Genomic DNA, 24,465 nt, shown 5'->3' with positions numbered 1-24,465 from the left:
CACACACTTTGTCCAAACCATGGGCACAGCTATGGCCACCAGGATGGCTCCCAGTATTCCAGCCTCTTCTGGGCCACCTTGAGGAAGAAATTCTGACAAAATGCACCACAAAACCAATAATATACCTGAGATACGTCGATAATATTTTCATCCTCTGGACTGACGACCTAAACTCCCTCACAGATTTCCACCACAAGTTCAGCAACCACCACCTATTAAACGCTCTCTAAAACACCCACACTAGCATCACCTTCCTGGATACCACGATCAGCTTCAATAAAGGAACTCTACAGACAACTATATACAAGAAACCCACAGATCACCACTCTTACCTTCACAGATCTAGTAACCACCTCAAACACCTGAAGAAATCAGTTATGTACCCCCAGGCACTCAGATACCACAGAATATACTCTGAGGAGCAAGTCCTGGATATACACCTTAGCACACTTAAAGGCGCCTTCACCAGCAAGGACACTCCACCAGAGAAGCATAATGCATCATGGAACAGGCCACCCAAATACCTTGAGAGAACCTGCTTTAATATGGAAATAAAACCTTCTCCGACCATACACCCCTAGTTGTCACCTGCTACCCGGCACTGGAACCCATATGGGGTATCATTAAACAATTACAAACCCATACTCGACAGGGACCACATCCTGAAAGAAATAAATCCTGAACTCCCTCTTCTGGCCTTCAAACAACACCCCCAACCTCATCATCAGAAGCAAGCTCCCCACAAAGCAGGATCCACCAATTCAAAGCAGTACCAGACTTATATACACGTCTCCGCTGCTACAGTGATCAATCCCTCCTCCTCCCCCACACATCTTTCAACATCCATGGGTCCTAAAGATTACTATCACAACGTGTGGTGAACCTTATCCAGTGCACTAAATGCCCCAACAACTATTACGTGGGTGAAACCAGACAATCACTGTGCACTCAAATGAACTCACACAGGAAAGTGATAAAATACTACTGTGTTAACTACTTATGTTAAACAATCTGTTTCCCCTTATATTTAGCTGTGACACATTTCCCAGACCTGAAGAAGAGCTCTGTGTAAGCTTGAAAGCTTGTCTCTTCGAACAACAGAAATCTGTCCAATAAAAGATATGATCTCACCCACCTTTTCTCTCCCACATCCGGGCACCCACACAGCTGCAACAACCCAGTATATTTTAAAAAGGTTCACAGTTAGGGCCTCTTTGAGCCAAACCATAATAGTTTTGGGGCTCTCTCTTTGTAAATCAAAAACCCAGGCAGATATAGCAACCATTTCAACTGATGGTTTACAACCCTTCATATCACTATGGCAATGCATCAGCTTGTCTGGGCAAAAGAGCTTCCAAAACACAAGAACATTTCCAAAGACAAACAAAAAATATCTCTAAGTAGAGCTAATTACATTTATCTCCGAGTTTAAAAAGCCCAAGATCCTATACTATATGTAACAGCCAAGTAGCTAGCTCTGTTTCAAAGCAATAAAAAGAGAACAGCACTGAAAAAACTAAATTCTGGTCCTCACATAAAATTCACACAGAGAAGTCCGTATCAACGGAGGGAGCTAGCTGTGCTTTAAAATGAAGTATGTAATTCCAGCACCACACTCTACATCTTTGCTCCTTCAGCCCAATGTAGGTCCTCTCTCCAGACTAGTATTCAGATGACAATGGGGAACAAAAACTGCCAACATCCTTTCATAGAATCATAGAATATCAGGGTTCGAAGGGACCTCAGGAGGTCATCTAGTCCAACCCCCTGCTCAAAGAGGGACCAATCCCCAATTTTTGCCCCAGATCCCAAATGGCCCCCTCAAGGATTGAACTCACAACCCTGGGTTTAGCAGGCCAATGCTCAAACCACTGAGCTATCCCTCCCCCCATTTCATTCATTCCCCATCACACTGGTGAGCTGTGAAACACAAAAAGCACCACAACGAAATATAAAATCCCATATTGATCCCACAAACAGTTCTAGAAACTCCGTGTAGTGCAGACCTTTTTACTCAAAGACCCTCTTTTCCTGTAACAAAGCCCTTGGAGAATGAAGCTTGTTCATGTCTCATGCCTCAGTGAAACTGTTCCACCATTCCTACATATTATTAGAGACAGAGAAATTAAAGAAGTTGACATAGGCCTAGACTAGAAAATTAGTTTGCTATAACTACATTATTCAGGGGTGTGAAAAATCCACACCCGCTGAGTGATGCAGTTAAACCAACCTGCCTCCTGGGTGAGGGAGAATTTGCCTGTTGACCTAGCTACTGCCTCTCAGGGAGGTAGAGTACCTACAGTGATGGGAGAACTATCAAGTCCACAGAGGAGAAACTGCAGCAACTGTCTGTCTCGATTCAGGGGTTAGGTGTGTACATGGGAGTAAAAAGACAAGGCTACATTCAGGTGAGGAAAATTTTGCTGAGCTTCATGCTATCTTCAGAAGAAAATATAGTAAGTGTAGGCTGACAAAACTCTTAACACCTGCAGGGGTGACTGCAGAATGAGTAACTAAGGCCAACATTTTCAAAAGTGCCCTTTGATTTTAGGTACCCCCGTTTTTGGATATCCACCTGGAGCCATTAGCGGTAGAATCATAGAATATCAGGGTTGGAAGAGACCTCAGGAGGTCATCTAGTCCAAACCCCTGCTCAAAGCAGGACCAATCCCCAATTTTTGCCCCAGATCCCAAATGGCCCCCTCAAGGATTGAACTCACAACCCTGGGTTTAGCAGGCCAATGCTCAAACCACTGAGCTATCCCTCCCCCGCCCCCAGATCTCACAGCTCCCATTAATTCCATTGTGAATGCTCAGCACTTCTGAAAAGTAGGTCCAAGGTGTCTCAAACTACAATCTTTCCTCCCAGAACACAACCAGTGAGCAGATCAAAACCACAACCATGACATTATTAGAAGCCATCCAAGCTAGCTGGCCTAAACCACACTCTTGAAAAACTGGCTTTCCTTACCATTGTCTTTTGCCAACACCCGACTTCTCTGCCTCGTACCCACCAAAGTCTTGTGTCATTTTGTTGTAAACTCTGTGGGTCACGTCTTAATTGCCTGTAACATCCCTTTTACATCTATGGCATTGTGAGAACACAGAAATGCCTCTTCTCTGTCCTTTTGCAGGTAGGAGCACAGATGGCAGGGGTGGCTTCATTAATGCGGAGAGCTATTCTGCTGGGTCCAGATGCATAAAGGATGTCTAAAAGTTTGTGCTAGGAGTCCTGGATCTCCTCGAGAGAGGAATCTGAAGCTATCCAGTCCCCCTGGAACTGCCTAAAGTAATCAGGGGGAAGAAGGGGGAGAGGGAGAGTGGAAGGTAGGGATGGAGGAGAGTTAGGAGTCACTGCTTCATCCGGGCAGGACAACTGGAGTCTTGCTGGTTCCAGCAGAACCACTGGATCCGGAGAGTAATGTTCCTCCTCCTCCCCTGGCAGATCCAGGGGCAGATCTGAGCATCCCCTTAGAGGGGAGACAAGTGGTGACTCCCTGGCATATCAGATCAACTCTGCACGAGAGCACAGGTCCCAAGACCCCCAATACAGCCAGAAGGAAGGATTATAGGTGGTTGTGGGGGCCCTCACAGCATGGGGTACCAGCACCTCCAAGACAGATGATGTGGAGGTTGATCCCAAAGCGGTGCAGGTCTCCTGGTGGATATGTAGGGTAGGGGAAGAAAGGTTCATCAGGTGGTTCAGACTCTCTCAACGGAGAGAAGCCTGATTCTGGTCCCAGTGGGGGTGCCATCGGTGCCATCGGAGGGGAGATGTATTCTGAGTATGGGACGGGTGATAAACTCCTTCCAGTGGTGAGTTCCTCTGAGGTGATATCTCTCTGGGGACAGAGAGGCCCGAGGGAGGAAGGGATTCCAGATCCAGCTGTGGTCCCCTTGCCCGTTGCCATGCCCCCCCTTGTCGCTCCCACCCCCGGAGCGGAGGGGGAGGGGAAGCACAGACAGGTAGGGAGAGGCACGACTCTCAAAAGTTTGGGGACTGCTGTCCTAGATCTATACATTTACATTTAGCCATATTAAAACACATATTGTTTGCCTGTGTCCCGCTTACAAAGCAATCCAGATTGCTCTGTATCAGTGTCGTGTTCACTTCATTAATTTACCACTCCCCCATTTTGTGCGTCATCTTACAACTTTATTAGTGAGGATTTTATGTTCTCTTCCAGGTCATTTATAAAAATGTTAAATAGCATAGAGCCAAGAACTAATCCCTGCAGGACCTCATTGGAAACATACCCACTCAACGAGGATTCCATTTACAATTATATTTTAAGACTTATCAGTTAGCCAGTTTTTAATCCATTTAATGTGTGTGATATTAATTTTATACTTTCTAGCTTTTTAATCAAAACGTGTGCCACATCAAATCAAATACCTTATAGAATTGATGTAAAGATTTCTATTATTGTTATCAACTAAACTTGGAATCTCATTTGAAAAAAAGATACCAAGTTAGTTTGACACAATCTATTTTACATAAACTCATGTTGACCGGTATTAATTACATTACCCTCCTTTAATTCCTTATGAACTGAGTCCCACATCAGCTGTTCCATTATCTTGCCCAGAATCAGTCAGACTGACAGGCCTATAATTCCCACATCATCCTGTTTACCCTTTTTAAATATTGGCACAGCATTAGTCTTCTTCCAGGCTTCTGGATCTTGTCCGGTGTTCTAAGATTTATTGAAATCCACATCAGTTGTCCAGAGAACACCTACACCAACTCTTTTAAAACTCTTGGATGCAAGTTCTCTGGATCTGCTGATGTAAAAGTGTATACATTTAGTAGCTGGTATTTGACATCCTCCAGAGTTACTATAGGAATAGAAAAGTATCTCACCAGATAGGAAACTACTAGTTTGTCTCATCAATTGAATTAACACAAAGCAGATTTTCTTTACACATTCTATTAAGAGCCAACATTTGTGATCCACCCAAATGAATCATGACAGTCAACCCATATGGATCAAAAATTTACCAAAGTGGAATGTGGAAATACTTAACTGTGAGATGTAATAGTAATGAATAACATTCTTACCACAGAGCAAGTCTCTGCTCAATTTCCTTCAGAAAACTGGTGTGAAATTTGTGCAAAGGTTCAAAGTTGGAGAAGAGGAGATTCTTCAGCGTTTCTGGCATATAGTCATCTTTACTCACTGTGCTCTGAAACCACTGGAAGGAAAGAACAAAGTGATAAAGGGGAAGGCTGGGGGCAGGGCCTGTCATTTACTCTATCTTTGTGCAGTTACCTACAACCCTGGCTGGCCTCTAAACTACAGTATGGCTCATATTTAGGACAACATTTAAGAAAATACTTAAATCCCATTGAAGTTGATGAGACTTAAGCACATGCTTCTGAATTGGGCCCTATAAATGTAACAACAACAGTAGTGAAAGGAGTTATTTATTTTCTTACAGTTAATCCACTAATTCAAGAGATATACAGAATAAATTTACTGCAGTGATACTGGATCTGAGGTCACAATTCGATTTCCTTTATATATTTGTCTTGAAATGTGATGTCCCAAGATAAATACAGAAAAGTAACCTGCATTGCAGAATTAATTTAGCAGGTAATTCAGCTACTGTAGATTCATTTACTTCATTGTACTGAAGTGGGAAACTTAATTCCAACCACTTAAACTAATTATTAAAATGTGAAAGTAGCTACTGCAAGTGGCTCTCATAACCGGGTTCACTGATTTTTAAAATTTGGCCTCTGACTTTGAAGGTTCGACTGTAGTCTGATTTTCTGGGGTTCTGATTACTTATCGGTCCAAAGTCAATGGAAGCCAAATCCAGCTCAGCACCTCTGATGTTCAGGCCCTAGATCAGAGGTGGGCAAGCTCCAGCCCGCGGGACCCTCCTGCCAGGCCCCTGAGCTCCTGGCCTGGGAGGCTCGCCCCCAGCCCCTCTCCCGCTGTCCCCCCTTCTCTGTAGCCTCAGCTCACTGTGGGCGGCCAGGCAGCGCAGTTGCAGAGCCACGGCCTGACCCGGTGCTCTGGGTGGCGCGGCTGTAACGCCGCCAGCCATCAGTGCTCCAGGCAGTGTGGTAAGGGGGCAGGGGAGTTGGGGTGGTGTTGGTCAGGGGCAGGGGTGTGGATAGGGGTCGGGGAGGTCAGAGGGCAGGGAACAGGGGGGCAGTCAGGAAGAACGGGGGGTTGGATGGGGCAGGGGTTCTGGGGGTGGTCAGAGGACAGGGAGAAGGGGGGGTTGGATGGGCAGGGGACCCGGGGGGCAAGCCAGGAATGAGAGGGGGGGTTGCATGGGGCAGCAGGGGGCAGTCAGAGGACAGGGAATGGTGGATGGGGTTGGAGTCCTGGGGGGGCTGCCAGGAGACGGGGAGTTGGATGCAGCAGGAGTCCCGGGGGAGCCGTCAGGGGGGTCAGATAAGACACAGCCTCCCCTAACCAGCCCTCCATACAATTTTGGAAACCCAATGTGGCCCTCAGGCCAAAAAGTTTGCCCGCCCCTGCTCTAGATAGTTGAAGGTGGTCACTCAAAGGTCTAACTCAAAGTTAGAGACCACTTTTTAAAATCTGGCCCTGTACATATAACCGTACATTGCAAATGTAGCATGGATAGTACTTGAAAACCCTTTGATTTCACAGGGGTGTGGCACAATAAATACTTGATCCTGTACTGAAATACATGGAAGGGAATTGTTGTGTGCCTTGCAAAAGTGGAAGTCCAGAAGTTCAAGATCTATGCTGGTACAAGCAGAAGTATAAGTAGGTCAGGATCAAGCCCTGCCGTTTAAATTTATAATGGGATCTTAGATCCACTGGGGTCAATTCTGCTTTGCCCCATTACCCCTTTGTCCTGTGATGGTAGTGTAAAGTGGCTGTCAATGTAGCAATGTAAGAGGGGTTCCATGGAAGGCATAAAGCTGGCCTACCCTGCTTGATGATCCCAGTACCTACTGTGCTTTAGCTATTTTTGATAGACCTTCAGTGGCTCCTAGGGGCCTGTTGCAACTGGCTGTAAATTAGAACAGCCTTGAAAACTGTACCAGTTTAAACTGGCCCAGGTCCACAATACAGGCCCAGGTCCACAGTCTGTTCCGGTACTGCACACAGTTCAGGTAGGACAGATAATTGGTGCCACTGTACATTTAAGGCTTTTTTTTTTTTTTTTTTTTTTTTACAGTCCCCCTATAGGTCCATAAAGAACATTATTTAAGGGCAAGCCTTGCTTGCCCTATTCATGAAAAACTCACAATGAAATTCATGTTAAAACTTTTCTTAGACTGAACAGGAGGCAATAAAACCAGTTAAAAAAATAAATACAACTTTCTTGGTGAGCTACAACTGTTTCAGGGGACTCCATTACAAATATTATCTGTGAACTTCCAATTAAAGCCACAGGGTCCGAGCATGTTTTCAGTTTCTAGAAAGTTGTCACTGTACATGTTACAGACAAACCCTACTGTAAATGTCTACCCTCTGCTTTTTTTGTAAATCTGAAATTCTGTCCTCACTGGAATGATACCCTTGTGCCTGGCATAGGGGATAGAAAATAAGACTATCGTAGAACAGCCAAGGGATAAATGGGGCAGATAAAATACCACAGCTGACTCCAGCAGCATATATTTCATGAGTAATACTAAAGTAAACATACTGATGTGATGACTTCAAGGTCCTTCAGGTAAGTTCGCTCTGTGGTCGATACTTCTTTAGCAATGAAGTAAGCTTTGTCAGTTGGAAATCTCTGTAAATTGCAAAAAATAAGAAGTTTTGATCTGCTTTAGGGGGCAGAGTCTCCAGTGGAAAAGAGATTCTAGACAACAATCACTAGGACAATTACAAACTAGTGAGCGTTGCTTGTGCTTATTATGACTGCTTGCTGGAACTTCCCTGTGGAAAATGCCTTAAGAACATCCTTGCAAACAATAGCTGTCTAGGAGTTTGGAAAAGATTTCTTACTGCCATGGTTATTTGCAGTTATTTCTAATATTCCTCTCAACTTCTTCCACATTCCTGGAACAGGATGTATTTGAAGCTGAGATGACGACTTTTTTAGACAGTTAACAGTTAGAATCAAACATAACAAATACCTTAATGAACAAACAGTGATCTATTCATCATATAATCTGTGTTCACTCTTCAATACACATCTCTTCACATGATAAACATTCACTGCACCATACTCTCCAAAATGCCCAAACTGGTTTTTCCAAAGGGGTGGAGCAGGTAGGGGATCAAAAGGGCTGGGAGAGAAAGGGCAAGATATAGACTTCGAACTTCAGAAAAATCTCTTCCCTATTTCATAAAGGGCAAATCTAGCAGTATCAATCTTACACTAGGGAGACATTTAGGTTAGAGCAGCAGTGACCACCCTTTACAGCTTGAAGATCCAACATCTTCTTTCAAAATGGTCAAGGAGACACAATCGGTACTTTCAGGCAGATTCTCTGCCCTATTCTGCTCCCTTTGTGCTTCTCGGTTGATACAAAGGGAAAGAAAAACATCAACAAATCCCTTGTTAATATGCTTCCCTCCCTCCTGCTGTTGGTGTAGATGACATGTCAGAGGCAGTGATGGACATTGGCTGGCATACACAAAGCTTGGGCTATCCCTAGCTGGCGTACCACTCCAAGGGAACCTTTGCCAGCTAGCATAAGAGAGAGCAGTCACAAGGCTGCTCTAACTGGGGCTGGGCACAGAATCAGGAAGATGTTGATTGGTGTTGGTTCTCAATGTCTCCTCCAGTGCCCTGTGTAGCTGAGTGTAGAAGTAGTCTTTTCCTAGACAATCCCCTAGGCTCAAGTAGGGCCAGCCAAGCCCCTATCTTGCTCTTCCTGAGACTCTCCCAGTTCAGTCAGCAATAGAGCCACCCGTTACGCTACCCATGACTAGGGCTCCTAGGTGCTAGGGTAATATGAATCATGACATACCACAACCTTGCAATGCAGCATGCAGCCAGCAGGGGAGCTGCTATGCAGCTGCAGCAAGGAAGAAACAGCAACTGCTCAGAACTGCTCCTGGCTAAAACCAGAGGTGCTCCTATAGCTGTAGGAGAAGTGGGGGGTGGAGAACATTGTGGAGGTGATGCCCTCTGTCTCCTCACTGTAATCAAGATCTTTACTTCTCTTGTAACAAATGAAGAGGGGATGGGAGAGTGTCAGGGATCTAGAGATGTCAGCCATATACCACGTTTCAAGCAATCGAAACATCCAGGGGAGAACAGGGTGAAGTCAACCGCAATACCTTTCTCCTGACCTCTTCTTCATCATCAGTCCTGATATACGACGGGTCATTCAGCAATGGGCTGATCAGTGGAGAAGACTGCTTGGCATCAGGGCTCAAGTTTGGAGATAATGACATATTTGCCACCACTGGTGCTCCTTGAGAATTGATTGAGAGCTCTGAAAGGTGAGGGCTGCCAGTCAGAGAACCTGCTAAAGAAATGATACAATAAAAATTGTTGTTAGTATGGGGCATCTCTAGACAGCTAAAAATGGTAAGAATCTTAAACCACAGCGTGGAAATTACGCTAAAAGGCACAAGATCCCAGATCCTTAGCTCGTGTAAATGGACGTACTGTCACTGAAGTCATTGGAGCTGCAACCATTTATATCAGCTGAAGATCTGGCCCCATGCTCACTTAGTTGATAAAACTGGAAGAATTACAGCCATTATAAAACTAGAGATACAGGTACAAATAATTCACTTGCATATGTTAATATTAAACATCAAATTCATGATGAGCTCTTCACCATAGCATCCTACTCTATGAAAGAGAATGTGTAGAACAGATGAATGTTCTCAGTTTTACAATTAGTTTAGAACACAAAGAACATAATAATAAATAAGCCAACTTATGACTCCTGTTTTTCCTCCTACAACATAACTCCAAAATGCAAATGATCTAAAGTACTTCACAGGAAGCTGTAGGAAAGATATTAGAAGAAGTATATCTAGAGGGAGTCTAGGAAAAAACTAGGACTTTCTATGGCAACACTGTACTACTGTCAATCACATCTAAAATGGAGGGAGAAAACTACTATCTTCCCATTTCTACACAGAGCAGAAGTATATATTTTATTATACCTTGTAGGGTCATTCCAAGCTCCTCTGATTGTTTGGGATGGAAATCCTAGCATTACATTTACACAAGAAGGTATTATTTTTAACACACAAAGTACGACAATTTTAGTTGATCACAGCCATAAAGCCCCATTATATTTCATATAGTAAAAAAATTATGAGTTAATTATACTTCTGTAGGTTGAGATATACTAGTATTGAAATTAGTGTTTTGTCTCTTGGAAGGCAACCAGATTACTGACTCTGCAAATGAAACAGCTTGCCAAAAAAACCTCAGCATCTTCCCAATTAAGCTAAAGACATGCCATGAAAAGTCAAACCTGTTAAAAGCTATGTTAGATCTTCCAAGCCATGAAATGTTTACAGCCCATATTGTTTTGTTTAGGCTTCATACCTTAAAAACTTCAACAGAGAAACTAACAAGCTATCGATTCCCATAGCTACGTTGACCAGAATTAAAGTAAATGCAAATGTCTGCATATCCATATATTTAAGGTCAAGGGCTTTTCACCATGAGCACTTTTCTGGAGTATATTATTTAACTATTAGTTCCTCTGTTACTACAACACAACTCAGACACTCCAATGAATAATGGCATCAGTACGTATAATTAGGCCAGTAGGTTGAGTGCAAAACATTTCATGAAAGGCTTCAGGTTTATTGCTACACCATACTTTCTTTTTGCATCCCAGAAGTGTGCATATTCATCTTACTGTACAATGTTATTTGTTTAGAGATTTATGACAATTATGTACCCTATTATAAAACAAAGACAAAAGAATATTTGCCTGAAATAAAGTTTTTATATTACTGTAACTAGCAAGAAAGAATTTACCCACAGTTCCACACTAAATCATTGCTCAGTGAAATCTGAAACGCCATAGGTTGTTACACAACTGTCAATTTTATTGACACTAGTACACAACTGTATACAATGTTTTCGAAGGAAATGGAATTGATCATATAGTGAAACAGATTAGTAGTGAGGTTGTAGGTTTAAAGTACTGTACTACACTTTATAAAAGACATAGTGATATCTCTTCTAACGTGAGAAAACAGAGAAATTCTGGCACTGTGCCTGCCACACAACAGTAAATAGATCATTTGCGCCTCTGTGAGAAAGCCTCAGGTGTTCAAACATGATAAAAATTGAACACCACCTCTTGTGAGACATAACTGAGGCCCTAACATTAATATAGGGACAAATCTATGTCAAACTCAATTTGACTGATGTGGTTTGAACTGTAAAATACCAGATGAAGGAATTAACTTAAAATGCTTCCCAGCTTACAATGTGGGTGCTCATAGCTTGTTAGAAGTATCATTGTTATTAGTTTCCTCATGGAGCACAACATTTAGCAGCTGCTCCATCAGTGAAAGATTTGCAGAAAAAATACTATTTATTTTAGTCACCATTCCATTTGGTATTTTGCAGAAAAGTAAAATACTACATTCTCATTCACGGAGAATTAAAGGTACATTAATGATGACCAAATTCAAATCCAAACACTACCTCCCACAGACTGGAGCATATTTATGCTAATGGTTCCCCATTTTAGATGTTGAATGATAACTACAAGTTAAAACTAGGCCCAAGGGAGTGGTTATTTCATGAAAGTGGCCCAAACACTAAGTGATGCATTAACAGGTCTTGATTACTACAAATATAGTCTAAACTCAAGAATTATGGACTGGATTTTGCTTTTGTCAAAATAAGTAATTGACTTGCTCTACTGTGAAAAAGCAAACAGGCCAGGAAGAAATGAAAATGAAGGTCTTCCCTACTCAGGTTGTTGGTGCTCTGGGCAGCATACTTCTCAATATTTGCAAGATGAGCTTTTAGAAATTTGTTCTTTGTAAATGAGGGCCTATGTTAAATGCAATTATGCATGTGGGTCCTTCTCTTTATCTTTTCATGGTGGTCAGGTGTAAGTACCCTACATTAGTCTTGGGTCTTCTCTCAGCATCTCCTCTGAACTCTTACCATACAAGGGTAAATCCAGATATACTTTATTCATTGACTACAAAGCAAGTAAACAAGAGCAGAAGAGATAGGACCAACGTTATTTAAATAGTACAAAAATTGCTCATATCACATCCATTGAGGTTCTTTGATTAATGAAAATGTAGTTCTCTCTTCGCCACTTTATATCAATTGTCAGAGATCAGGTGATGCTGGTTTGTATCGCTAAAGCCAAAAGGTTACTATTAATTTTGCCAGTTTGTTCATAATTTGGTGCATTTTTGTTTACTTAGACTGGGCTTGGGCTCATTCATCGCATATATAGAACTATAGGGTCAGTCATCCAAGAGGAGGTGCATTAGATTAATCAAGAACATTCCTGTGTTATTTAGGGCACACTTAACATTACTAGCAGTCAATAAGACCCCAGTTCAGTAAAGCATCCCTGTTCTGGGTAGCACTTAAGCATGTATTTAATTGCTGCTCTGGAAAGTGAAGAATTCAGCAAGTGCTTAAATTATTTCTGGAATCCGGGCCTAAGCAAAGTCGTGGCTGTTCAATGTAGGGTTAACCATTCCAGCAACTAATGATAATGCTCGTTTCCTTTCAGAATTTTCATTGTATGTCAGAATAGCCAGTCAATGCCAAGTACATCTGGGTCGCTTTCTTAGTTGCATTGAGCCAGCTTAGTCTGAGATATCTGACAAATGCTGGGGTGGGAGACAGGATTTCAGAATGAAAATAAATATCAACTGAAAGGGAATGTGAATAAGCAATGAGAGGATACTAGGACTTTAAAGTCTCATGAAACGTAAGGACAAGGTGGCATAATGAGTTAATACCTTTACACATACCTTAAACAACCCAGGTTAAAATACATCTTCCACACACAAAGCAAAATGGAGCCACTGGTCACAATCAAGAACTTTGTGGATATGCTGCATGACCACTTCAGAACATACGCAACTATCTGTTACTCTCCTCTTAGGAGAGGCCTATTGCTAGTATAGCAGGGATATGATATGACAGGTCGGAGCTGGACTACATTACAGCTGCAGGAGTGGGAAAGGCTGCATACAGTACTTGGCTACAGTCAGGGCTCTCAGTATCCTTTTCATGAGACCAGGTATAATTAATTAAAAAAAAAACCCTACAAATATTCCTGAGCAGGGACATATGATAAATATTTAGGAACCTCTCAGTATCCTTTTCATGAGACCAGATATAATTAATTAAAAAAAAAACCCTACAAATATTCCTGAGCAGGGACATATGATAAATATTTAGGAACACTCTCCCTCATGTGAACTTTTAAGGATGAAAGTCTCAGTCCTACTACTAGGGATTATAACTGTGCCTGGTCCGTGTGTGGGCACAATGGCTGGGAGGTGGTGTAGAAGACTTCTGTGCCTGTCTGCCCTTTCATGTCTGCATAACAGCTGCCTACAAATCTGATCCTAGAGATTTAAATCTGTAGCAAGATATTTCACCCTAACCTTGAAAGAACAGTGCAAAGTATTTCAGTCCATGTTAGACAGTTGTGAGAGAGGCAGATGGGATTTAACACATCTTGAAGCCATTCTTCCCCCACCTCCCAAAATTGGCAAACAACAAGCTAATGCCATATAGAGTTCTGTATCGACTTCAGTTACAAATGCAAATGCAACTCTCAGCCACTAAATGTTTTCTGTTTGCGTAGCAGAGAACAGCAGCACTGGACTGGAATCTGGTTTGTGCTCCTCCTCTGTACAATACAGAAGATGTAAAATTATATGATGTAAAGATGTAAAATATGGAAAGACCAGTGGAAATGTTTTCTACTGAAAGGGATTTAAATTCAGAGCATTACTAGAAAAACTTTGGAAAAGCTGCAACACTCAGACTCACCCACCCCCTCATAAATAGTGATCAAAGTTACATTATAAGGCTTATACTTTAATTACATAAAATGCATGCCAGTCAGAAAAATGACTGTCACAACACATGTGACAATGTGGGATTCCATATTTATTCTCTCCTATGGCCTGATCTAAAACCCACTGGAGTTTTTCCAGGAGGTGGGGGTGGGGGTGTTTCCTAAATTCTAGGTGTGGATACAACCTGGAAGCTGAAAACCAAGCTGTGTTCTCTCCGTCCCTTACATCATTGCCAGTAATGAAGATTCTCTGATCAGAATTTATCTGACAATGCTGTCACTGCTATAAAGGCAGAATGAAATCCAGCTCACTCTTCCATAGCCGTATTGGCTCTGCACTGCTAACCGTAGTAAAACTCTTTGGTCAGTAAAAAGAAAAGGAGGACTTGTGGCACCTTAGAGACTAACCAATTTATTTGAGCATAAGCTTTCGTGAGCTACAGCTCACTTCATCGGATGCATACTGTGGAAAGTATAGTATGCATCCGATGAAGTGAGCTGTAGCTCACAAAAGCTCATGCTCAAATGAATTGGTTAGTCTCTAAGGTGCCACAAGTACTCCTTTTCTTTTTGCGAATACAGACTAACACGGCTGCTACTCTGAAACTTCGTCAGTAAAATAACAGATAACACGTGGGGAACAGATAGATAGATTAAAATGTATCCATTTTGCATATTCACTTTTATAACAACAGCAGTGCTTTAAATTGGAATGGCATTAAATATGGCTAAAACTAACTGTTCTAACTGTAGCAGCTAAACAAGTTATGTTACTGCTGGTGAATTATAAAGACTTTGGATGAAGGGCCCATTCTGCTCTCATTAAGACAAATAGCAAAACTCCTATTGACTTCAATGAAAGCAGGATCAACAGCAATATGATTGGCACTTTATTGGGCTTACCTTTCTATTCTGATTAATAGAGCTTTTAAATAAAGTTTCTCACTTGGACACAGTTCCTTAGAATAAAGGTCTTGAGAACGCAGCTATGCATTAATCAGAGGCTCATCTGCAAACAACCCTGAACCTAATAGCAACGAATTTGGAGAAGGACAAAAACAAAAGATTTTAGAAAGAAAAATGATGTCATACATAGCTCATAACCTGCCTTGCTTTGAAAAATGAAGGAGATGGGAAGAAAATTTTGCTTCTATGTAACAGCTGCAAAATGTATGCCCACGGCAGCACTGGTAGTGAATGATTTGGAAGAATAGTGCATCAAACCAAAAAACAAGTTATCTCATATCAGGACAAAGCTCCAGCCAACAGCTGGACGGAACAGTTAAACCAGTGACAGTTTTACAGCAAGAACCAGTTAGAATGAGTAAAAGCCTTTGGCAGAGGTAACAAAAACAAACCAAAAAAAAATTAATACCATGCATACACAGTTAAATGAGTTTGGCTTGACATGCTTATATAGTCATCGAGCTTGGTACTGGTTTAGCAGCCAGCAATCCCTCCAGTTGGTACAAGTCCATGCTTTATTGGTATACCGTAGTATTAGACAGTGGTGAGTGTGAAATCAGACAGTAACTGCTGCTGTTGGCCTACATCAGGGTATTCTCAAATCTTACAAACAAAGAACAAACATTACAAACTGGAGAAATACAAAGTCATGAGACATTCCTCTTTCCTAACTTTTATCTTTCCATTTTTGCATAAAAGACAGCAATAGAACAGTTTGTATAAAATTTCCTCCTTACACTTACATATAAAAAGGTTAATTTTAAAAATATGCATATGAAACAATACTAATAAATAGCTACCTACACATTCTAGTGCATCCACCCCATATAAGCTCATGCCACAGATACTGTCCATTTCAACAAGACATCTCCTCAAGACTGCAGTGATCCTGCTTAAAAGCAATTGCATATTGATTTGATCATTCTAAGTGCAGCCTTCATTAGAAAATGTAGGGCACACCAGTTGTGTGCTCAACAGGGCCCAAGTACTCACAGTGAAGGTCACTCCCCCCCGCCCCTTTTCTGTTCTCTAATGTGGTGTGGTTTCTATTCTTGAAACCTCACAACCCAGAGATCTTGCATTGTCCAATTGTGAAATGAAGAGTGTTCTAAGAGAACAGGATCACTGTAAAAGAGGAAATAGGTATTCCCAGTACAAATAGGTATTTCTGCAGTAAAAGGACATTGAGATAGTGCTCCAAACAATGCAAGGAACAGAAGATACATCATGCTTTGAGGATAAAGACAGAACATTGAAAAGGCTTTTCCCCCCAGAGAGGTACATGCTGACAAAACAGTGCATAGAATGAAACAAAAAATGTTTCTCTTTAAACGTTATTAAACAAATGACAAAAATGAGAATGAAGTCCCCAGCAATTTTTGATTAAAAAAACGTTAATTTTGTCTATTAAGACTTTTATTTGAAAAGATACATATAGAAATCAGGAAAGGGTTGGATGAATGAAATACTGTCAAGCTTGTGAATTTTTGTTAGTGGTTCAAGTCAATTTCTCAGCAGGAAAGGTAAAAAATAAGGAATTCAGCTAATCAAAGATTTCAAGTGCTTACTGGAAAAGCAACAGGCTTTCAGCGCTAACATTCACGGCACTAAGACAGACCTACCTTTGATCTCTTCATAAATTATCACAGGCAAAATTACAATTGCTCTCATTTGAAAGGAAACTGCTAACCTGGTTTAACAAACCAGAAAGCTTTTGTCTTGTGAAAGTATTCATGTGCCATCATCTCTTCATGTTCGATCAATGACAGCTTGAATATTACTAATTATAGAGCTAGCTTTTGTTAGTGTGAGCTTTGATATTTTTACTGTTCTTGGGGAATCAAGTATATTTTTTTTAAATCTAATCTCCTCTAGAGCAAAACCACCATTTTTGAAGTACTATCATGTCATATTTTTATGCACCTATGTTTTTCTTCTTTTAGTGTAATAACAACCACCTTATTTACATTTGTACTTGTTGAAATCACACCCATGAACACCCAGCTCAGCTAGGCCCAAAGGGCTTCTCAAACTTCATAAAATGTAAAAGAAAGTGCTGACTGCTTTTAATAAAAAAAATTAAACCACCCCCACACACATACTTAATCCCACATGGTTTACAGACGAAAACACAGGAATAGGATAGGGAATTAAAAAAAACACTCCTAAGAATTGCTTTATAATTAACCTAAGCGAAACTCAATGTATATCATGCCTTTGATTTTTAAGCAGAAATTCCACTTGTAAAAACAGTATCAATGGCATAATATAGCCCTGCTGTAGGAAAGGAGATTGCAGATGTCTTTGTTCATGGAGTGTACAGCAGACCCAGTGTCTGTTATAAATTAGTCAACAAATGTTTGCCTGCCTCTAGGTATATTTCATCGACTTTAGAAGCACATACTTTATTGAAATAGTGTAGGCAACATTTCACTGGTTTAAATTCCCAATCAGTATTTCCTTCCCTTCCCGATAAAAGACAGCTTAGGCAAAATTCTTACCTGAAGTAACTTCATTAAAGTCAATGGAGTTACTAACTCCAGGAATGATTTCAGTCCCGTACCTATTTGTGAGAAAAACCAGAGTTGTCTACTTCACTGCTGGCTCCAGGAGCTGCAATGCCTTAAGCCATTTGCAATGAGAAATCCAAAACACTACTATCATTAAGGTTAGGATTTTGTCATGGTCATTTTTAGTAAAAGTCACAGACAGGTTGCGGGCAATAAACAAAAACTCACGAACGCCTGTGACCTTTGCTAAAAATAATGGTGGGGGGAGGGGACGCCCTGACTGAAGCCCAAGCAGAGGAAGAGAGCCAGAGCCCCCATGCCGGGAGGGGTGTGCCCAGCACCCCCCACCAGCAGAGGCTGACAGCTCTGCCCCCAAGTGACTGAGAGCTTTGGCCCCACCACACTGGGGCTGAAGTGGAAATGATCACGGAGGTCTCTGAAAGTTACGGAATCTGTGACTTCCATGACTTCGTGACATAATCTTATCCTTAACCATCCTCAAGTAAGCAAAACCAATAGAGAAGGGCCATGTTCTTCCATTACTTATGCACCAACATTTTTTTATTGTAACTACTTTTAATTAGAGAAGGGTATTTTACAAACTTTTTCTTTTTTGTCAGGTGAGGCTCTACAACGTACAAAATCGCACACACCTCAGGGACTTTTCCAGACTCTTAGAGCCTGGGAGAGAAATGCATTAAGGGGAACAGAAGGTGCATAAAGAAATTATATTCTTTGAAAAGAGGAGCACATTGGAAAACTAGAAGTGACACTGGGCACCTTTAATTTATGTACATTTGAGCACAGAACCTTCTTCCCTCACATTCATTCCTCATTTCAACCAGTAACTACAATCTTACTGGTTTAAGTGGGACTAGTCTAGTACATAGGCCTTGGCCTGGTCCACTACACAGGGGTAAGTATCATCCATTATGATTACTACATATGAGCAGAGAATCCAAGGAACAATGGAAATAGTAACTGATTTTCTTCATTAAGAATAAAATTTACTTTGTTGTGAAATCATTTTTGGATATCACTACGATGCCCCAGAGTTGTTCAATCATGGCTTTTAAAATAGCTGGTTGGTCTTGCTACTTCCTACTGATGGAAAGGGCTATGTAAGAGCTAGGTATTATTAGTATTATTATTACTTGTTGAAAACAATTTATTAGTCAGATTTTACCCCTTTTTCTGTTGAAGAATGGTCTTTTAAAGGGTCACAATTTGCAATAATTCTTAACTGCTCAACAAGATTTGGGCCTATGGGTTTCTATGAACTGTTAGTGAGCTCTCCACTGAATATCTGATACTCAGAATCCTGGTTGCCTAAGTCACATTTTATAGTCTATTCCCTGATTCCATGTCCTATCCTTTATACACAAGAGAACTGCCTGAAGAATCATTGGGATGGTTGAATCTCTCAGGGAGACAGTGGGAAACACTTTACAGAGACACAAATTGGAAGTCAACAGGGCTAGAAAATGTTAATGTTGAAAATATTTTTTCCCATACTCTTTTGACCAAGAAATAACTTTATATTTAACTATATATAGGGACCCCTAAATTTAAAATTGAGGGAGAGGAAGAGACAGAAATCAGATTTTACAGATGTTTAGCAGATTTTACATTCAATTTTCTCTTGTCACTTTCCCACCAAATAAATGCATGTAAGAACATAAGAATGTCCATACTGGTTCAGACCAAAGGTCCATCCAGCCCAGTATCCTGTCTACCCACAGTGGCCAATGCCAGGTGCCCCAGAGGGAGTGAACCTAACAGGTAATGATCAAGTGATCTCTCTCCTGCCATCCATCTACACCCTCTCACAAACAGAGGCTAGGGACACCGTTCCTTACCCATCCTGGCTAACAGCCATTAATGGACATAACCTCTATGAATTTATCCAGTTCTCTTTTAAACCCTGTTATAGTCATAGCCGTCACAACCTCCTCAGGTTGACTGTGCACTGAGTGAAGAACTTCCTTTTATTTTTTTTAAACCTGCTACTGATTAATTTCATTTGGTGGCCATAGTTCTTATATTATGGAACAAGTAAATAACTTTTCCTTATTCACTGTCTCCATACCACTCATGATTTTATATACCTCTATCATATCCCCCCTCAGTCTCCTCTTTTCCAAGCTGAAAAGTCCAGTCCTCTTTAATCTCTCCTCATAAGGGACCCGTTCCAAAACCCTAATAATTTTAGTTGCCCTTTTCTGAACCTTTTCTAATGCCAGTATATCTTTTTTGAGATGATGGGACCACATCTGTACACAGTATTCAAGATGTGCGCATACCATGGATTTATGTAAGGGCAATAAGATATTCTCCGTCTTATTCTCTATCCCTTTTTAAATTATTCCTAACATCCCGTTTACTTTTTTGACGGTTGCTGCACACTGCATGGACATCTTCAGAGAACTATCCACGACGACTCCAAGATCTTTCTCCTGATTAGTTGTAGCTAAATTAGCCCCCAACATATTGTATGTATAGTTGGGGTTATTTTTTTCCAATGTGCATTACTTTACATTTATCCACATTAAATTTCATTTGCCATTTTGTTGCCAAATCACTTAGTTTTGTGAAATCTTTTTGAAGTTCTTCACAGTATGCTTTGGTCTTAACTATCTTGAACAGTTTAGTATCGTCTGCAAACTTTGCCACCTCACTGTTTACCCCTTTCTCCAGATCATTTATGAATAAGCTGAAGAGGATTAGTCCTAGGACTGACCCTTGGGGAACACCATTAGTTACCCCTCTCCATTCTGAAAATTTACCATTTATTCCTACCCTTTGTTCCCTGTCTTTTAACCAGTTCTCAATCCATGAAAGGATCTTCCCTCTTATCCCATGACAACTTAATTTACATAAGAGCCTTTGGTGAGGGACCTTGTCAAAGTCTTTCTGGAACCTAAGTACACTATGTCCACTAGATCCCCCTTGTTCACGTTTGTTGACCCCCTCAAAGAACTCTAATAGATTAGTAAGACGTGATCTCCCTTTACAGAAACCAGGTTGACTTTTGCGCAACAACTTACGCTCTTCTACGTGTCTGACAATTTTATTGTTTACTATTGTTTCAACTAATTTGCCCAGTACTGACGTTAGACTTACCGGTCTGTAATTGCCAGGATCACCTCTAGAGCCCTTCTTAAATATTGGCATTACATTAGCTATCTTCCAGTCAGCTGATTTAAAGGACAGGTTACAAACCATAGTTAACAGTTCCACAATTTAACATCTGAGTTCTTTCAGAACCCTTGGGTGAATGCCATCTGGTCCTGGTGACTTGTTACTGTTAAGTTTCTCAATTAATTCCAAAACCTCCTCTAGTGACACTTGACACTCAACTGACACTTCAATCTGTGACAATTCTTCAGATTTGTCACCTACAAAAGATGGCTCAGGTTTGGGAATCTCCCTATCATCCTCAGCCGTGAAGACTGAAGCAAAGAATTCATTTAGTTTCTCTGTGATTACTTTATTGTCTTTAAGTGCTCCTTTTGTATCTCAATCGTCCAGGGGCTCCACTGGTTGTTTAGCAGGCTTCCTGCTTCTGATGTACTTAAAAAACATTTGTTATTACCTTGCATAAATGTAGAGACGAAACTATTTATACCTTGTATAAATGGAGAGACCAAACAAGCACTTGCAGCATGACTACTATTGCTCCTCCAGCACAAATATGATTGTTTGCACAAATGAAAGTTGCTCCCCAAACATCTGGGCAAAGAAACATGGATGTTCATGATAAATGGCCCTGGAGCAGTCACATCAAATCATGAGTCACATTTAGTGAACTAACTGACAAATACGTTTCCACTTTTTGTTTGTTTCTAACAGTTATGATCTGTTCTGGCAAACGCGACAATGTTCCAAAAGAAAGTGTTATAATAATTTACTGCCTTAATTTCATATCATCTCTAAGCTTTTAGAAAATTTATAAGTTTGGCTGAATTTTCTGAGTTACGGAAACGTTACTTCTCATAATGGTTATCATGAGTCAATTTTCCATTTGATCCCAGCTCACATAAAGTAAGCATAAAACACAAGCAAACAGAAATCGTTTTAGTCAGTTGTATGTTCACATTTTTCATATGTATGAAGTATAATTAGGGATTTGATGAATTTCCTTTGCAATTTATATTTGATGTACATCATAATGTTGAATGTGACAATAAGCTTTAAGCGCATATGAACAATACAATGGATGAGCTGCAGCAGAAGCAGCCATATCAGTTCACACAGGGGTGAAATTGGATAGTACAATTTCATTTCAGGAGATCATCCTGAGAAAATGGGCCACTCTGCGGTTTATGAGGAATACGTATTTGTTAGGTGCAGAATGTGGACCAGTTTAAATCAAATTCAGTGCAGCCTGACTATCCAGCTCTCAGGGTATGTCTACACTGGAGCTGGAGGTGCAAGTTCAGCTTGAGGAGATATACCAGTGCAAGCTCTGATCCAGTTAGTGTGCTAAAAAAAGCAGTGTAACCATGACTACAGGGATGATGAGATGGACTAGCTGCCCCATACCTAGGGTCTCAGATGTGCTCGTGCAGGTGGCTAGTACATCCCACCGCCTGCACTGTCACAGTTACACTGCTGTTTTTAGTCCAAGTGCCATCACACCTACTGTGGGTACGTGTACCCAAGCTGGAAATAGCACTGCGGGCTCCAGTGAAGACAGTCTCACGGTCCCTGCAGTTATCCAAAGCTCAATGTTATCCTAAGCAAAGTCATGGCTCCTACATCAATTTGTTTTAATAAAATGAGCCAAACTTATTCAATGATACCCAGGTCTTCCAGGTAAACTAAGTTTTACTAAATGCTGATTTCCAAAGAAACTAAGGAAAAAATATCCCCAACAGTATCCAGTATATAGGAGAAATGGAGAAAGCTTTTCCCAATAAATAGTTAGTGAATGGCTATGTGTGGTCAAGTCCTTAGAGAAACAGACTAGTAGACAGAACTCCATTCTATTCCTAACTGCCACTGTCTCTTAGTCCCTCTATTCACAATGACTCTCTGGATAAATCACTAAAGTCTCTCTGTGCTTCAGTTTCCCCATCTAATATTCACGGGGGTGTCCTGAGGCTTAATTAATTATTATGAATAAAGATGAAAGGTATAGAAGTGTGAACTGTAAGTATTATGGTACCATGAGTAATTTAGATGGGTGACATTCCAGAACCCACTGAAAAAGCTGTGAAGTATTAAACCATTTACTGTGACTACAAACAACATGTACAACAGCATTAGGCCAGAGGTAGACTCACAGAGTCCACAGCTGACTTGCAGATTAATCAGCATCTCACATGATTGATACTGACTATGTCTTTCTTAACTTTGGCATTTTGGGAAAAGAACAAGAGTTTATACCAGTTGACTTGCAATCTTCAGCCTCTTTCCCCCTCACAACCTACTGTTCTTTTTCCCCAGTACCCCTTTGCATTGGTCCCACAGAAACCACCCACAGCTAAATTGTGATGGGCCCCTAGTTTTATATGATATTATTCGCTGGGACAGCTATGTTTAAATTCCTGGCAAGTCCCCAGATACAAGTAGTGTGTTTGAGGGAAAAATCTGACCCATACACAGGTTTTAATTCAATGCTTGTCTAATGTTGTTAAACGGCATTGCAAGGGCCATATAGACAACTACCGGAGTGATTCAGTTTAAATTAAACGATTGCCTATGGAATTAAAGCTACTTCTGCAAACTGAAGTAATTCTTAGTGTATATTTAAAAAAAACTAAATACATATAGTACTGTCAGATAAAAGGAAACGGTTGAAGAGAAATTTTGAACTCCATGTTGTTTGGAACAATATTAAAAGGAAAAGGTGAAGAAAAAAATCCAGATACATTTCATTTAGCTACTAACCTATCTCTTAAGCTGTCAATATTTCCAGGCTACTAGAGCTACTTTCACAACTATGGTGTAAAATAACATAACCATTTTCTTTGTAGAAATGTCAAGATAGTAAAAGTGGTCATTAAGGTTGTATTTGTGACGACAGAAAATAGCGTATGTGTAGTCAACATTACCCTGTAAGATCTGATTTTTGCTTATCTCCAAACAACATGAAATCTAGTAACTTTTTATAAATATGGAAGAGTGGGGTGGGGGGAGAGAAAACCTTTTGTAGTGATAAACACCCATTTTTTCATGATCTGTGTGTATAAAAACATCTTCTGTATTTTCCACGGTATGCATCCGATGAAGTGAGCCGTAGCTCACGAAAGCTTATGCTCAAATAAAATGGCTAGTCTCTAAGGTGCCACAAGTCCTCCTTTTCATCTTGGGAGTTTCATCTTGATAATTACTTGATCTTTAGACATAAGGCTACCAAAGCAACTAATGCATGTCCAATTTGCCATTACTCTACTGCATAGTACAAAGCAGTACAAATGCCAACAAGAAACTCATATGCACACAAGATCCACACCGACAATTTTCTACACAATGGACTTCATTTACCTATATAACATCTTAAATACACAAAAGTTGAAGGCAGTCAAGTTACAGCTATTCTAAGTCCAAAAAAGAGACAACTTTCTTTAAGGACGATATACAAGCAAGCTTTTCCCTCAGCATAATCAGTCTGCAGTTTCTAGATTCAAATCTTCAACCACACAGCCACAGGAACCATCACTCCAGGCCACCGGCCATTATGACACCACTTCCTAAAGAAGTGCTTCAACTTCACTTATGTCTACAGCTGAGGGGCACCCATTACTAAAAAAAGAGGAACCAATAAACTAAGGAACCGGGACAGAATAAAACTCCTTATTTACACAAGGCTACAGGCTACTGAAATAAAAGGTGAAATATATTTCTAAACTACCGTAAATTGGTATTAAAATATCCTTCACTCATATTAAACACTTGTTAAAATATGTTTTGATCAAGGCATTAGAAAAATTATAAAACCTTTCCCTGTTTTCCTTGTTTTATAAAAATTGAAAACAAGATTCTGAAATTGACTGCCTAGATTAAAAAAACCCTTGTCTCATCACTATTCAA

At 40.6% G+C, this 24,465-nt stretch overlaps 1 protein-coding gene across 5 annotated transcripts in view; it reads right to left on the bottom strand.

The window, feature by feature from the left end:
- FARP1 (FERM, ARH/RhoGEF and pleckstrin domain protein 1) overlaps positions 1–24,465 on the bottom strand; it is a 333,074-nt gene that overhangs the window by 53,653 nt on the left and 254,956 nt on the right. For 3 of the 5 annotated variants that reach the window (XM_048853831.2, XM_048853866.2, XM_048853845.2), the window contains exons 14-16: positions 9,234–9,424; positions 7,645–7,734; positions 5,063–5,196 (exon numbers count right to left, since the gene is read on the bottom strand). In XM_048853831.2, the coding sequence (XP_048709788.2) occupies positions 5,063–5,196; positions 7,645–7,734; positions 9,234–9,424 (415 nt within the window). The remainder of the gene's footprint in view (positions 1–5,062; positions 5,197–7,644; positions 7,735–9,233; positions 9,425–24,465) is intronic. The other 2 variants (XM_048853836.2, XM_048853855.2) reach the window with 1 other exon arrangement.

Source organism: Caretta caretta, chromosome 1, assembly GCF_965140235.1.
Source record: "Caretta caretta isolate rCarCar2 chromosome 1, rCarCar1.hap1, whole genome shotgun sequence".
Classification (NCBI taxonomy): domain Eukaryota; kingdom Metazoa; phylum Chordata; order Testudines; family Cheloniidae; genus Caretta; species Caretta caretta.
This window is presented reverse-complemented; position numbering and strand designations above follow the sequence as displayed.